At 43.2% G+C, this 15,008-nt stretch overlaps 1 protein-coding gene across 5 annotated transcripts in view; it reads left to right on the forward strand.

Moving 5' to 3' along the window:
• Positions 1-13,788, forward strand: part of LOC123767555 (pseudouridine-5'-phosphate glycosidase) — a 214,951-nt gene extending 201,163 nt beyond the window's left edge. For 3 of the 5 annotated variants that reach the window (XM_069310373.1, XM_045757287.2, XM_069310374.1), the window contains exons 6-10: positions 595-810; positions 1,033-1,137; positions 1,860-1,938; positions 6,908-6,971; positions 13,418-13,788. In XM_069310373.1, the coding sequence (XP_069166474.1) occupies positions 595-810; positions 1,033-1,137; positions 1,860-1,938; positions 6,908-6,971; positions 13,418-13,489 (536 nt within the window). In that variant the 3' untranslated portion in view covers positions 13,490-13,788. Of the gene's footprint in view, positions 1-594; positions 811-1,032; positions 1,138-1,859; positions 1,939-6,907; positions 7,368-13,417 lie in introns of those variants that run through there. The other 2 variants (XM_045757288.2, XM_069310375.1) reach the window with 2 other exon arrangements.
• The last annotated feature ends 1,220 nt before the right edge of the window (positions 13,789-15,008 follow it).

Below are 15,008 nucleotides of genomic sequence, written 5' to 3' on the forward strand. Positions count from 1 at the left end.
ACCCTTGGTAGCTTCCCATGTATAATCCTAACAGCTTTTCAGATAGGAAACTCAACTTTCCTTTCTAAGGAAAGGAATTCCTTCTGAGAAATATCAAATTCCTTTGCATTTAAGAAACCGCTGGATTCTTGTCATGGTGTTAGGCAAGCTTGTGCGTGTCCCAAGGCCTAATAATATTGTGCATGTCTCCGAGATATCAAAGCAAATGCCCTGGAGAATTATTAAGAAATCGTGAAAAATGGCAGATCATTATATTGAATGCATCTATTAGTCCCAAATAAAGTACTCCTGTATGGGCTGAAAGAAAAGGGCTATTGCACAGCTAAAGGGTTAAAAGTTAGGCTTGCTAGCCAAGATGTGTTGCTATACTGTGGCACTATTCAAATATTCTACCAAAAATATCCACATCCTTCCAATTATTTTACAAATAAAAATGTTTATTGGTTTAATATTTTAGTTAAGAGACAAAAGTGATCATGGTTTATGTTGAGTATACCTTGAGAGAGTTCCAGGAGCTTCATTGTTCAATGAATTTCAAGAAGTTACTTGGCCATATAGTTGTGGTTTTCATCTATTGCTTTCCATGTCTTTCAGGTGTGTGTGTTACTGTTCTGGGTTCTGATCCTAAGTTCCCAGATTTCTTTACACGAGACAGTGGCTACACCGCTCCCTATCACGTAGAATCACCAGCTCTAGCTGCATTAATGATGCAGAAAAGAGCAGAGCTGGATATAAATTCAGGAATGTTGATTGCTGTGCCTATACCTCAGAGATACGAAATTGAAGGCCAACAGATCAAGAATGCTATTGGTACAGTATTTGAATTGCAATAATTTTAAAATATTATAATGTAAATCATTGGTGTTGAATACATAAAAAGTACATTTAGTTTTAATTTTGAAATACTCCATTAAATTTGATCGTAATTGTGATATCCTTTGAATTGGTTGTTTTGTTAAGCAACTCTGCATTTCCAATGATCTAATTAAGCAAATAAGGTTTAGAATAGTTTACTTATTTGATACTTTACAGAGCAAGCCGTTAAAGAAGCAGAGTCAGCAGTGCGCGGCAGAGATGTGACCCCATACATCTTGCAACGAATCCTTGAAATAACTGGTGGTCAGAGCCTTAAATCCAGTATCCTTTTGAGTGAAATAATTATTTGGTAGTTCTGTTTGACACTGTTTCATCTAGAAACTTCTCATCTTTGCTATTGTGATCACACATAGAATCTTTCCTTGATATTTATATAGGCCTCTTGAAAGACAATTTACAAGTAGTATAGGTTTAAGAATGTTAGAGAGAGACATTTGACAAGTTAGTGATGTATATAAGAAATAAGAGAGGTCCTACGATGCTGCCCTGTGGCACTCGTATGGTTAATGGTAGAGTGAGAGAGGTTGTGTCATTGATGGCTACATATTGGTATCTGTTATGAAGATATGATCAGATATAGCTAGGAGCAAGGCCTTGGAATGCATAGTGATCAAGTAAGAATGCATAGTAAGAGGTAGTATTTAAGTATTGGGTTGTGATAGTACATAACATTGTGTATGTGTTTGACTATTACATTCCTGCAAAACCACTAACATGCATGATGTTTTGGGCAAGTTCTTTATCTAAGTAAAAGTATTAATATCTACAGTACATTGTAGCAGAATTTCTTGTCATTTCATTTGTTTGTTGTCTGTCAAGTACTCCAGTGCCTTTCCTGTTATTGTATCTTCTCATTTTATGTATCTTTTCCTTTGTGGGGAACAGTATCAACAGTATTTTGGATAGTAAATGTTTAATTTCATTCGTGTTGACTGCAATAGCTGTGTCTAAATAAAATGAATAGTTTTCCTTAGTGTTTCCAGATATTGCTCTTATTGAGAATAACGCGAAGATAGGCGCACAGATTGCTGTAGAATACGCCAAATTGACTTCTCCTTCAAGGTAAACTAATGTAAAATTTATCTCTAGTATGGAATGGTCAATGATAATCTTACTAAGTTATAATTGTAGTGCTGTACATAAACTAGTACACAAATTCTTGTACATAAGGAATTTGTGTACTACAGTAGTTTAATGATTTTTACATAAACCAGTATAGTTTATTGTGAGAATATGGTAGGATTTCATTACACAAATTCCCCACATCAATTGAATTGATGAATTTTGCAGTCTCCGTGGTGTAGTGGTAAGACACTCGCCTGGCGTTCCGCGAGCGCTATGTCATGGGTTCGTATCCTGGCCGGGGAGGATTTACTGGGCGCAATTCCTTAACTGTAGCCTCTGTTTAACGCAACAGTAAAATGTGTACTTGGATGAAAAAACGATTCTTCGCGGCAGGGGATCGTATTCCAGGGACCATAGGATTAAGGACTTGCCCGAAACGCTACGCGTACTAGTGGCTGTACAAGAATGTAACAACTCTTGTATATATCTCAAAAAAAAAAAAAAAAAAAAAAAAAAATTTACAGAAGTGCAAATAAAATTGTTATTGTTTTTATGTGAGATATTCTGAGCTATTACACTACGTTTTATCTCCAAGCCAGGATCCTGTAGAAGCTTAGGATCTCTTGTAGTCAGGGCAGCATTTAACATTCTGTACCATCATAGTGTGGAACTATTCCAGCGCAGCTTCCTGTTTAGATAGTACTTACAGTAATAATGTGGACCATTGTACATGGACATTTATAAAATAGAATTGGGTACTGTTGAATTTGGACAAACTGGAAACTGTCTTATATTTACCGTTTGTTGCTATTAAAACCTAACCGAATTCTCTAAAGCTTAATACACATTATCCGAGTCCTAGTATAGTACATATATATGTTGTATTAGGCCTAGGAATTTTTAAGTTTGTTTTAGGTTAATTTCTGGCAGTAGCCCCTTGGCTCCCTGGGGCTATCCAGGCTGATATGGATATATTAGACTTTGGCATCAGTCAGTGTGAATGGAGTTCATAGGCCTGCCGGGGACCACGAGCCAGAACCTGGCCCCCCTCCGAGGTACGATGAGCAATGGTCTTTAGAATTGCACATGTGGTTATGGAGCATTCTATGTCTGCCATTGACCGGGTCTGGCATCCAGAAAGATAAGCATCCCAAAACAAACCCCTATTCTGGTTAAAACTACTACTGAAAGTCAAACGAGTGGACAGAACTTCTCAAATGAAAACAAGCGAACATGACGTCGCTACATGCCACGCTGTTGTCTGCACAGGCACCCCCCTTCCCTCCTCGGCAGGAGGAAGGGGGAGCCCTAGACCCCTCATGCCGGCTACCCACATCTTCAGTTCTAGACTGATGTATCTAGGCGTTGGTCGTGTGACTCCAGCTCCTGATTCTTGTGCTAAGTGCTGTGCCTTATGTCTAGTGCTGTCTTTCAGGTAGGGTGTGAGCTGGGAATAATCTTCACAGCTACTCAGGCTGTATGCACTTAGGGTTGTCTATCCTAAGTGCCCTGAAAGTACCGCACTTTGGGCTTGGGGCCATCTTCCACACATCACCTTTGGATCTACCTCTGCTTGGTCTTTTGCTGCTCGGTGATTGATCGCCCTGAGAGTGCTGGGGGGGTTCCTCCACCCTTGTTTACCTTGGGGTAAGAGGAAATTTGTACTGGTAGGGGTACAGGGTACTGCACAGTTAGTTATCACCTATTATAGTGACTGGCTCTGTTCCACCTTGGTACATTGTCCTCTTGTGGAGTTTTTCTTTAGTTTTTGTTTTCCTGCCTGGTGGTGGTGGGGGTCTGCCTTTTGTTACCCTTAGCTATATTTAGGATTTCTCTTCGTGTCTGTGTTCTTTGTGGTTTTCCCTGCTAGGCGTCCATGAGTGGACACGTCCTGGGGGTTCAGCTTTTAGAAGTTTGGTGGGTAGACTTGGTCGCCGGTTCGCAGTACCCTGCCTGGGCTTCCTTTAGTGATACCAGTCTAAGGGCCCTGAGAAACCCCGCAGGGGCACAAGGAGTCCAATGGATGCAACCTCTGGGTTCTCTCTTGCCTTGTGAGAGTTTGAGGGTTGTTCTGTCCCCATTGTCTCAGGGTGGCTTATTATTTTTGCCTCCGTCATGCTGCCTGTTGGGTCGGTGACACTTTTGACCCGGAGTCCTGCGAGTTTTGTTGCTTGTTAGTGACTTAGTTCACCCAATCCACTGTTTTGACTCTCTGGGTGCAGGCAGCTCAGGGAATGTATGCTCGGTATAGGTTGCTGCAACTCGCTAGGTTGATTGCTGACCCGGAAACCCCGAGGCTGCCATGTTTTGCTTGTAGGGACCCCCCTCGTTCTTCCCCTGCTGTGGTGCATTCTGGTTTCCCCCCCCCCCCTCCCCTGCTTCCGGCTGTGAAGTATCTGAGGGCTTCAGGGTCAGGGCAGGATTTAGCTGGTTTTGAGACTCGAGCAGTCTTCGGGATGGCCCTTCCGGGGTGGCGACAGAAGCATTCGACTTGATTCCTCCAACCGTGGCGTCAGGATCTGACCAGTGGGCCCCCTTCCTTCCTTCCTGCCTTTCCGGCTGCCCTAGCTTTTTCTTTTGAGGTCGGGGCTTTGGAGGACGAGTCTGCCCCCGGGTCCTGGTGTGGAGGTTCCCGGGGTTGGGGAGGTGCTGACTTGGGGGGCCTTGGGCCCTATTCGACCCCGCCAGGGTTTTTCTACCCCTCCGAGCGGGGCTTGCTGCTACATCCAGATTACGCGTCTATTATGAATCCATCTTCATTCAAGTTTGGGTCTTCGTCTTCCTACTGGGTTCGTTATGAGGTTCCGGAGTTGTCCTGGCTAGCGGACGACCCTGTGTTGTCTGTGGATGCTTGGAGTACTTTCTGTTGTACCCGCACACTTGAGTGGTGTGAGGCACTGATGGTGGTGCAGGTTTACCTGGGTGGAGAGTTTGAGCACCGCAATGCATGTTTGTTCATTCGCCCTTGCCCTTCAGCGGAATGTTGGCGTAGTGCAGCTTCACGTGCAGGTTCCTCCCTTTCGGCTGCACTGGTAGCCGAGGACTTGCACGCTCGTGACCTGCTGGCTTTGGTCATGCGGCTCTTTACCCTCCTAAAGCTGCCTTCGGATTGGCTTGAGGAGGATGTGGAAGCGCTTGGGGCCATTCCTGGGTCTGGTGCCTTGGTCTCGGCGGCGCATGCGTCGTCTGCGCAGTTGAAGCTGTTTGCATCAATCCTGCGGGATGCAGTGTCCCTGTTATTCGCTTCATGTCTTGCATGTCGGCAGGTGGTGCTTGCTTCCTCGTTGGAATCTGCTTGGGCTCTGGCTCTTTAAGTTTTCGTTGCCCCTTTTGTCCCTTGCTGTTTGCAGTCTGCGGTCGGGCAGTATCTACAGGACATATCTTCTAGTTGTCGTCCGATGTCGGACTTCTTGGTTCTTTGGAGTTTCCGGGGGGGGGTTTCCTCCCGGAAGGATCATGCCAAGGCTCGTGGTTCCTATCGTCATGGTAGGCTGCTGGTACCAGGTTCTGAGCCGGCATCACTTTCAGACCCATCTTCGTCTGGTCAGCGAGGTGATCACTCAGTGTGTAAGTCGGGTTCTCGTAAGGGGTGTCGGCGTTTTTGCGGTTTGTCCCATTGATGGGGCAATGGGGATGAGGCTCACGCTGTTTGCTCATGCCTGATCTCACTATTTGTGGACTTTTCGGGTCGTTTCCAACGGCTTGTGGTGGCATTGGGTGGCTTCTCCTCCTTCGGGGGGATTGGGACTGGCGGGGCAGTCCTGCGTTCTGTAGGGTCTTCTCAGAGTGGGTGCACTTGGGTGTGGTCAATACGACGGTGTCCCTCAGGTGGATTTCCCGTCTGTTCACAGTCCCAAAACAGGACTGTGCGGCTGTGCTGTTCATTCTGGACTTGTCCCGTCTGAACCCCTGGGTCTATTGCCCCTCATTTCAGATGACTATTGTCACAGGTCCGGCTTCTGTTGGAGTCGGGCACTTTGGATGGTGTCCCATCTACCCTTCTGCTTATGGAGTTCGTAAATATGCTGCTTTCCTGGTGGTCTTTTCTAACACGTCTTGGGTGGTATGGGTGCGGGAGTTTTGGCAGTCTAACACAGTATTGGCATCCAGGTATTTAGTTAATGTCCCCTTGCCGTGTCATTTCTGTATTTTCTTGAATCTTCGCTTCCCTCCAGTGTTGTCTGCTTCACTCTGATTACCTGCCATATCTTCTCCTCCTCCTGGGTAAGTTTTTTGTCTTTCTTCTCTGTGAGAAGAGGAGGGAGGGAGGGTGTCGGGGAGCCACAAGGGGCTTCCCCAGAAAACCAGCATTGAAAGTAATGAAATGCTTTCTGGATGAGCACTGGAAGCTCCCTGACTCACTCCCCACTCTTCTAGGTGCGTCAGTTTGTTTGTACTCTACATCTACTCTACAACTTGAAAGGCAGGGAGTGAGACCTGTTGCTCCAGCCCCTCTTTCCCTCTTATCAGTTTTGCTGCTGGACAGGGTTTTGCTAGGGTGGTTGGGGCTAATGAGGTCATGCTAGTTTAAAGAGATGCAGTCATTTGCTTACATTGTTTGAGGAGTTCATTTGGCAGTTTCGAGGCTTCAGTTATTTTGAACCCACCAGTGGTCTCTATTGGTTTGCTGACTTTCTGGTTGCTCTCCTGGTGGGGTGGTGGAGTGTCACCCACTCTGTGCCTCTATGAGGTGGCCAAGTTTCTGGCTCAGTGTCCCCAGTAGGGCAAACAGAATTCTGCTGCAGATATGACCTAGCAGTTGAGAGCCATTTCAGCAAGATAGCTTCAGGGAGCCACTGGGGCTAATCCAGAAAGATGCATTTCATTAATAATTATTATTATTATGTAATACATAATTATTATAATGTAATTTGCATATCATACTTAAATACTGTACTTTCTTTACTTTTAAATTTGGCTTGTATCCTCTACAAATTGTGTAATGCTTCACATTCTTCTTTTTCAGTTATAAACCCCCTGGCTATTTTCCCAGTAATGAATTGAAGGCATCTGAAGCTCGTGGAAAACCTGTACGTTACAAGGGTGACACATGATAGGTCTTGGATAGAACTTTAATAACTGATAGACTTTTATTCTGAAGTAGCCCACCACTGTTAATTTTAGTACCCCAGATTTTAAATGAAAATGTAGTTTATTATTTATGGCATTCTTGATCGTAAAATATATTATGAAGAGTTTGTCCTATAAGATATATTTTGCTACCTTATTTGTTTGGTTATCTATTTGTGTGTATGTAATACATGCGTTACTGTGATATAATTTTGTTGTTTGAAATACAGTATCATGAATTCTGTGGGAAATTTAAAAGTTGTACAGTATTGTATAATACTGTAGAGTCAAGAGTGGTTGTGAGTGGATATTGTGTGCTTTATGGCAATTGAATTAAATAATGTTACTGAAGACTGTTTAGTGGTTTCAATACTGGAATAATGAACGATTAGTGTTGCTTGTTTGCCATGGCTGCATTATGGAGGGATATACATACAGTATAATAAAAGTACTGTAGTTAATTTGTGGACATAATCTCCATATGATAAGTGTTTACTGAGCTACTGGGAAAGGTGATGTATTATGTTAATTAAATTTTGTTCTAATAGTTCATATTCATATTATCAGTTATTGTCATTTGCTAATGGTGAAAGAATAAACATCTCTTCTACAGGTCTGCTACAAATGTTTAGGTTAGCCACGTTATTAAATGAAGGGTGAGAACACATGTTGAGTGTACCAGCAACAATATGCAGCAGTGATTGATTTTTATGGAATTGTACACATAAATTATACAATTTATGTAATTGTGTTAAAGGGAGAGATTAGACAACATCCCATTACCCATACAAATGTGTTGGATCAGCCCCAGGTGACTCACTGTTTGGTTGTGTGAGAACCTGTACTTTGCCTTTGCCCAGTTTTGGTGCTGGGCACAGTTTGGCTTTAAGCATTGTACCAGTTTCTCCAGTTCTGCCCTTCTTTTCCACTCCTGGGACCAAAGGATTTAATCCTTGCCTGCCCTTTATTGGCTTTCGCCTCACCGGCTTTCCCTTCCAGCTATTTGGAGTTTCTGTGGTGCCATCCTCCCCCATGGCTTCATGAGTTCAGAGATGCCTTGTCTCTATGTTGGGGCTTCATGACCAATGCTCACCAGACCACCCAAGTTGAGTGGTTTGGTTCATTCCTTCGGTGTGCAAGTTTGTGGCATTGTGGTATGCCCTACAGTGGAATTGGCTTTCTCCAGGCTCCATGCTCTGGCTCCACTCTTGATCTCCTCAGTGGTTCATTGTCTGAACCAAGGAGGAAGGGGTGACTCTTTAGTCCATTGCCCTGTGGTACTGGGGCAAGATTCACGAAGCAGTTACACAAGTACTTACGAATGTGTACATCTTTCCTCAATCTTTGAGGGCTTTGATTACATTTATGAAACAGTTTACAAGCACAAAAACTTCCCAATCAGCTGTTGTTATTGTTATAAACAGCCTCCTGGTGCTTCGGAGCTCATTAACTGTTTAATAATTGCAAACAAAGCCGCCAAAGATTGAGAAAAGATGTACAGGTTCGCAAGTGCTTGCGTAACTGCTTCGTGAATCTGGCCGCTGGATAGTTCAAGTAGCTCAGCTTCTGGATTCTCATGGATTGGTTCTCCACACTATTCATATGCAGGGTGTGCCCAATGTTCTCATACATGGGTTATCTTGCTTTTGTCCTATTTCTACAGAGTGGACTGTCAATGACTCGTCCTTCCATTGACTCGGTGAGACATTTGATTGCCCTAAGGTGTACCACTACAAATGAACAAATCCACAAGGGCCGTGATGAGGATTCGAACCTACGTCCGAGAGCATCCCAGACGGTGCCTTAATCGACTGAGCTACAACATGGTATAAGAATTGCAACCAGAAATTCTATTGAATTTACTTGGATCATGCAGCCTCTCCGAGACACAAACCAGGATTTTATACAATTCCCCCATGCACTCGAGCTATGTCAATAGGCCGTTCTACCTCTTCGCCTTTACTTCATTAGGTTAGCCAAGTTATTAAATATCTTGCGAGTTATTGTATCTTGTGAGTAAATGAAGTAAGAGCGAAGAGGTAGAATGGCCTATTGACATAGCTCGAGTGCATGGGGGAATTGTGTAAAATCCTGGTTTGTGTCTCGGAGAGGCTGCAGGATCCAGGTAAATTCAGTAGACTTTCTGGTTGCAATTCTTATACCATGTCATAGCTCAGTCAATTAAGGCAGCGTCTGGGATGCTCTCGGATGTAGGTTCGAATCCTCGTCACGGCCCTTGTGGATTTGTTCATTTGATACATCACGCTATTGTGATTTCTATGTGTACCACTACACATTGGCGTTGGACTGGCACCTTGCCTCTTATGTGGCTCCATTCCCTCAATCGGGAGGCTCTCATGGTGGTTCTTTTTCTACTGGATTGATGAAGGTTGAGGTGCATTTTTCTTTTCCCCTTGGTTCAGTTGTTGCTCCGGGTTCTGTCCAGTCTGGAGTCGTATGTTTGAAGGGCGATCCTCCCGACTCCTTGCTGGCCTGCCCTGTCTTGGTTTCCAGTGCTTCTTGCCCGGTGTGCAACCCTGGGCATTTTACCTTGGCTCCACCTTTTTTAGCAGATAAGCTTGGGGATATATTTTGCTGGTTCAGTCTTCTCTGCTCTTCAAATCTAGAGTTTCTGGATGAAACCTCCCGATGGCTTCCAGAATGTACCTTTGTGAAATTGCTCCATACTAAAGAGTCTTGTTTGTCCATGTTTCCTATGTTCACTGCTCACTGCTCACATTTCTTGGGTTAGCTGAAAAAATCACTGGTGGAGGACACTGTTGTTTACAGTGTCATAAATTCTAGCGAGCCTGCAGTCTACCCTTGGGCCCATGATGTCCACAAATATGTGGCTCTGACTGCTGTCTTCTCTTAACATGTCCTGGGCTGATTTTTTGGCTCGGGGGTTTTGGCATTCTTTCAGGGTTCTTCGCTGCTTGTTATTTGTTCAGTATTCCTGATCCCTATCAGTTATATGTGGCTCTGTGCCATATCTCCTGACCCCCATCAGTCATGTGTGGCTCTGTGCCATATCTCCTGACCTGGGTTCTCTTCCCTGTCTTAGTGCTTGCTACCTCATCTCGTAAGAGCTGTTTTTATTCTGTGGTTAGTTTTCAGGGAACCATTAGCGTGAGTCATCCAGCAACCCAGTGTTGAATGTAATGAAATGCCTTTTTCTGGAGGAGCCCCGGTGGCTCCCTGACACCCTCCTTCCTCCTAGATTTGTTGGTTCATTGTGGAGTTGGTCATCAGCTCCAGAACTGACCCGGAGAGCCAACGAAGAGATGGACCTGGGCCACTGTGGTGGTCTTTGGTACTAATGAGTTTTCAGCTTGTTTGAGTGAATCTCTAGTTCTGTGTGACTCATTTACCAAGTTGTTTGGTAGGTTTGAGGCTTTGTTTTTTGTGACCCATCTGTATGTCTGTAAAGCTTCACTGAATTTCTGGAAGTTTTTTCCAGTAGAGTGGAGGATTGTCACCCATTCCCTGTGCCTCTGTGAGGGGTCCACATCCTGGCTCTGGTCCCCAGTAGGTCAACCAGAATTACTGTGACTGATGGGACCCTTTAATATGGAACAGTCTCAGCAATATAGCTTTGGAGAACCACCATGACTCCTCCAGAAAGAGGCGTTTCATTACATTCACCACTGGATTTTTGACGCTGGTCTCTTGGCATTTATATGGTGAGAAGGTGGCTGGATTGATGGTATCCCACCTGTGTGTTTCTTTGTGGCAGCAGTATAAAGTGCTCATTTTGCCACTTTTTTTTTTCTTTCTTTTTTTTTCTTCTTCTCTTTCTTGAGTTTCGGTCAAGGTTGTCCTGTCCTTTGTATAGATTATTTCTTGATCTGCATCTCATGGCTAATACTGTTGCCTAGAGGTGAAGGAGAGACCCAATTTAAGTTTGTGTATTTAAAACTAAATTTTTGGATGTAACCTACATCCTTTCTCAAGGTACTGTATGCAATGTTCTGAAAAAGATTTTAGGAGCTTGCATTTATATGAATGTTGCCTTGTATCATTCAGTGTTGGTAGAGCTGTAGTTGCTTGTGTTTCACGTTGACACCTCCATGGCACCGTTCCACAACTTGTCTCGTACATTTTTTCACTTCCTGCCAGCTCATATACCTCCTGAGCTGTTCTGGCCTCTTGACTGGATTTTGTTCTCTCTCTCCTTGCATCGGTTTCCCCTTCGGCTCGTGATGTCTTTCTCAAGGCCCTGTTGTTGTTGGCTCTCATCTCTGGGTGTAGGGTTGGGAAGCTTCAGGCTCTTCTCTGGAGGTGTGTGTGTGTGGGGGGGGGGGTACTGTTCTTTTGGCCCTGGTGAGCAGTTTGTTAGCAGCCTTATCATTTTTTCCTGGTGAAGAATGAATTAGCTGCCTTCCGGAAGGGGTATTTTGATGGTTGATGCTTGGTTGCCTAGGTCAGGGGTTCATCATTTGTTGTCAGGATGCAACTCTTCATCACTTCCTGCAGGTCACCGGTTCTGCCTTGGTGGACACCTTATTGGTTGTCCCTGCATCCTTTGTCCTCTGGTCCAAGGCCTGCATTTCTCAGGTCGTCCACAAATTCATTCAGCCTAGTCAGCCTGTGATCTACCCTCTGACCCATTATGTTCACAAATATGTGGCTTTGGCTGTGGTCTTCTATAAAATGCCCTGGCCTGATATTCAGGTTCAGGAAGGGGGGGGGGTGGTTGGCATTCTAACAGGGGTTCTTGCAGACCAGTATTTATTGTTCCTGTCCCCAGTAGGTCTTGTGCAGCTTTAGGCCATAGCTCTGGCCTGGGTTTTCTTTGTCCTTGTGCCTGTTGCCTCTTCCACTTTCCAGCAAGTTCTGTTTTTGTTCTCTGTGGTTAGCCTCAGGAAGCTACTGTTGGGGGTCTCCTAAAAAAAAACAGCATTGAATGTAATGAAACACCTCCCAGATTTCCTCCCTTCCCTCAAGGTTTGGTGGCGAGTTGCTCATCAACTCTAGAACTAGCTTAGGGAGTTGGGTGCAGGCAGGAGGATGCTTAGTGATGGTAGTAAGCAGTATTAACGTGTTTCAAGGTAGTTTGAGTGAATTTCTTGTTACACGTGACTCATTTGCATCAGTTTGGCAGTTTCAAGGCTTCATTTTCTGTGAACCCTGCAGCTGTGGACAAAATTTCACTGAATTTCTGGATGCTTTACAAGTGGGGTGGCGAATTGCCACTCACGCCCTACACCTTGGAGGGGACCAAGTTCTGGCTCTGGTCCCTGGTAGGTAAAACAGAACTTGCGTAAAGTTTTAGCACAGAGCAATCTTGGCAAGATAGCTTCACCAGGGCTCTACCAGAAAGAGACATTTCCAAACATTTAATGATAAGTCTATCTAGTTTTGCCATTTTTAATAAATTTTTAGCTTTTTAGTGCTTATAAATTTACCTGCTTGATGGGGTTCTGAGAGTTCTTCTACTCCCCAAGCCTGGCCCCAAGGCCAGGCTTGACTTGTGAGAGCTTGGTTCATCAGGCTGTTTCTTGGAGCGGCCCTCAGGCCCACATACCCACCAAAGCCTGGTTGGTCCGGCACTTGTTTTTAGAAAACAATCTAATTTTCTCTTGAAGATGTCCACGGTTGTTCCGGCATTATTTCTTATAATCGCTGGGAGGACGTTGAACAACCGCGGACCTCTGATGTTTATACCTGTACAGTGTTCTCTGTGCCTATGGCACCTCTGCTCTTCACTGGTTCTATTCTACATTAGAACTAGTAAAGGTTCTAATGTTTTAGAACCATATCGTTCACTCTAGCTTTAGTGAAGTGAACCATTCTGCTTAAAGTTCTATTATGCAGCTCTTCTCCACTGTCAGTTGCTGAGCAATGATTGGTACTGGAATAATTAACCTACCAATACTGTATGGAACAAAAGTTTTCATAAAATAGTTGACTCTCTTATAAATGTTAATCAGAGGATGAATTTGCAGTACAGTATGTACATTATAACATTATGTAAGTACTTATAAGTACTCATAGTCCAATCATACAGATATCTGACAGCTTGCTTTAGTTTAGTATGCTTTTATCACTTAAAACTGTGCATGAAGAGGTGACCAGACCATAAAATTACAGTAAATAATTGTTGCTTACATGAATTTTTGGTTACTAAAATGCATGTCTTGCTTGCTTTTATATGGCATTTTATTTACATGTACTGCTGGCTTGTTTTGATTATTGTAATTTAGTCATGGTAATATTTGTTAGTTTTATACAGAGTATCATAGAGCACATCTGTACTTCATATTGTTTAGTACAGTGCCTGTAAACAAAATGCTTTATATGATAGGACTTTTAAGTTCTTTTGAGGTCTTACCTCTGTTCATTATTCTGTATTTACTTACATTATCTGTTTTATGACTTGGTGTTTTGCATGATTGCTCTGCAGGTGGTGATTGGTGGAAGTATTGTTGATTTTGTTGCAACAGTGAAGGAACCAGAAATTAAGGTATGCTTATGATGCTTCTTGTATCTTTTAATTGCAGGATGTATAACAGTGGTAAGAAGAAACACAAGATTTTAAAACTAAGTGTTAACTGACATTATTATAATAATGTCAGTTATTTTAGAAGAGACAAATGATGCAATTTGTGCTGGAGATGACATTACAGTAATTCATATTGTAAGCTTTGTAAAGTGTCTAAACAGAAATTGACACTTAACACTTTCGCTGCCCGATGCTGAATATTCCATCATGGAACCAAAATGCAGTACGGAAAACTGATGATGATGCAAACGTCATCATTAATTAAAAAAATTTGTAAGAAATTCCATTTATTGTCCAAATTCTATGGGACTTTTTAAAAATGAGCTCCAACTTCTGCCCATTCTCTGTATACCCCACGTGGCATCCTGACCCCACTGTGTAGGCACCTACCCATGCAGGAGGCTCACTTGTGACCTCGCTCATGACCTTGCTCATGAGAGGCGCGAACTTCCCTTGAATCGAAAAGTTCCCCCATTCCATCCGACCGCCCCTCGCGGTCACCTGTCCCTCGATAGAATTCTTGGTGACTCGGATACTTTTGATATCGTTCGCCTTATGCGTTTTTGTTCTCGTATTGGCATCCTTGGTGATATTTAGCGCCCTCTGATTATTTTGCGTATTTGATGGTGCTACATAGCCTTCCCGGTTTGGTGCCTTCTTTTGATAATTACTTACTTACTTACTTCCCCCATTCCAGTTATTTTATCTCGGTATTTGTTGTTACCGGCTTTATAAACACTACAGATTGACTTTCAAATGAATGCTGATCGAGAACAGAGGCAATCCATGACGAAAGCATTGAAAGAAACACATATGAGGGGAAAAGATATTGAGTTTTCATCGAAAGTTTAGAAAACTGAGACTTGTATGTTTTTTATATGCAAATATTCCTTTACATCATTCAATTGCAAATAGTTTGATAGCAATTTAAACGCTGTAGCACGGAAATTAAGGTTAGAAAGCTGAAAGCGATTAAACACTGGAGTGGTGAACTCTTGGGCAACGCTCGGGCTACCTTGTAGTGACTGGCAGGTCTAAAGTACAGGAAAGGGAGACTTGTATGTTCTTATATGCAGATACCTCTTTACAACATTCTGTTGCGAACAATTTGATACCAAATTGAACTACATAGCACAAAAATTAAGGTCACAAAGCTGAAAAAGTATAAACATTTGTGGGCAGTGGTAAGTTCACGCGTACCACTCGGCCGACCTTGAGGTGCACGGCGAGTCACCCGCCAGGGCAGCGAAAGTGTTAAACTAAAAGTTCAGTACAGTACATGTTTTCTGTTACAGTATATCTATATGTAACATATAATATTGGCAAGACGTAGATACTGTATAGTGTATGAACATCAGATTATAAAAAACTAATGTTGGTAAATATATTTTGGAATTTAAATGCCTTTGAATATTAGTGGTATCTGCAAGTTAAGGTAGGTAAATTTGTATTTGTATTAAATTTATAATGGTATACAGTAATTCACATAGTC

Source organism: Procambarus clarkii, chromosome 67, assembly GCF_040958095.1.
Source record: "Procambarus clarkii isolate CNS0578487 chromosome 67, FALCON_Pclarkii_2.0, whole genome shotgun sequence".
Taxonomy (NCBI): domain Eukaryota; kingdom Metazoa; phylum Arthropoda; class Malacostraca; order Decapoda; family Cambaridae; genus Procambarus; species Procambarus clarkii.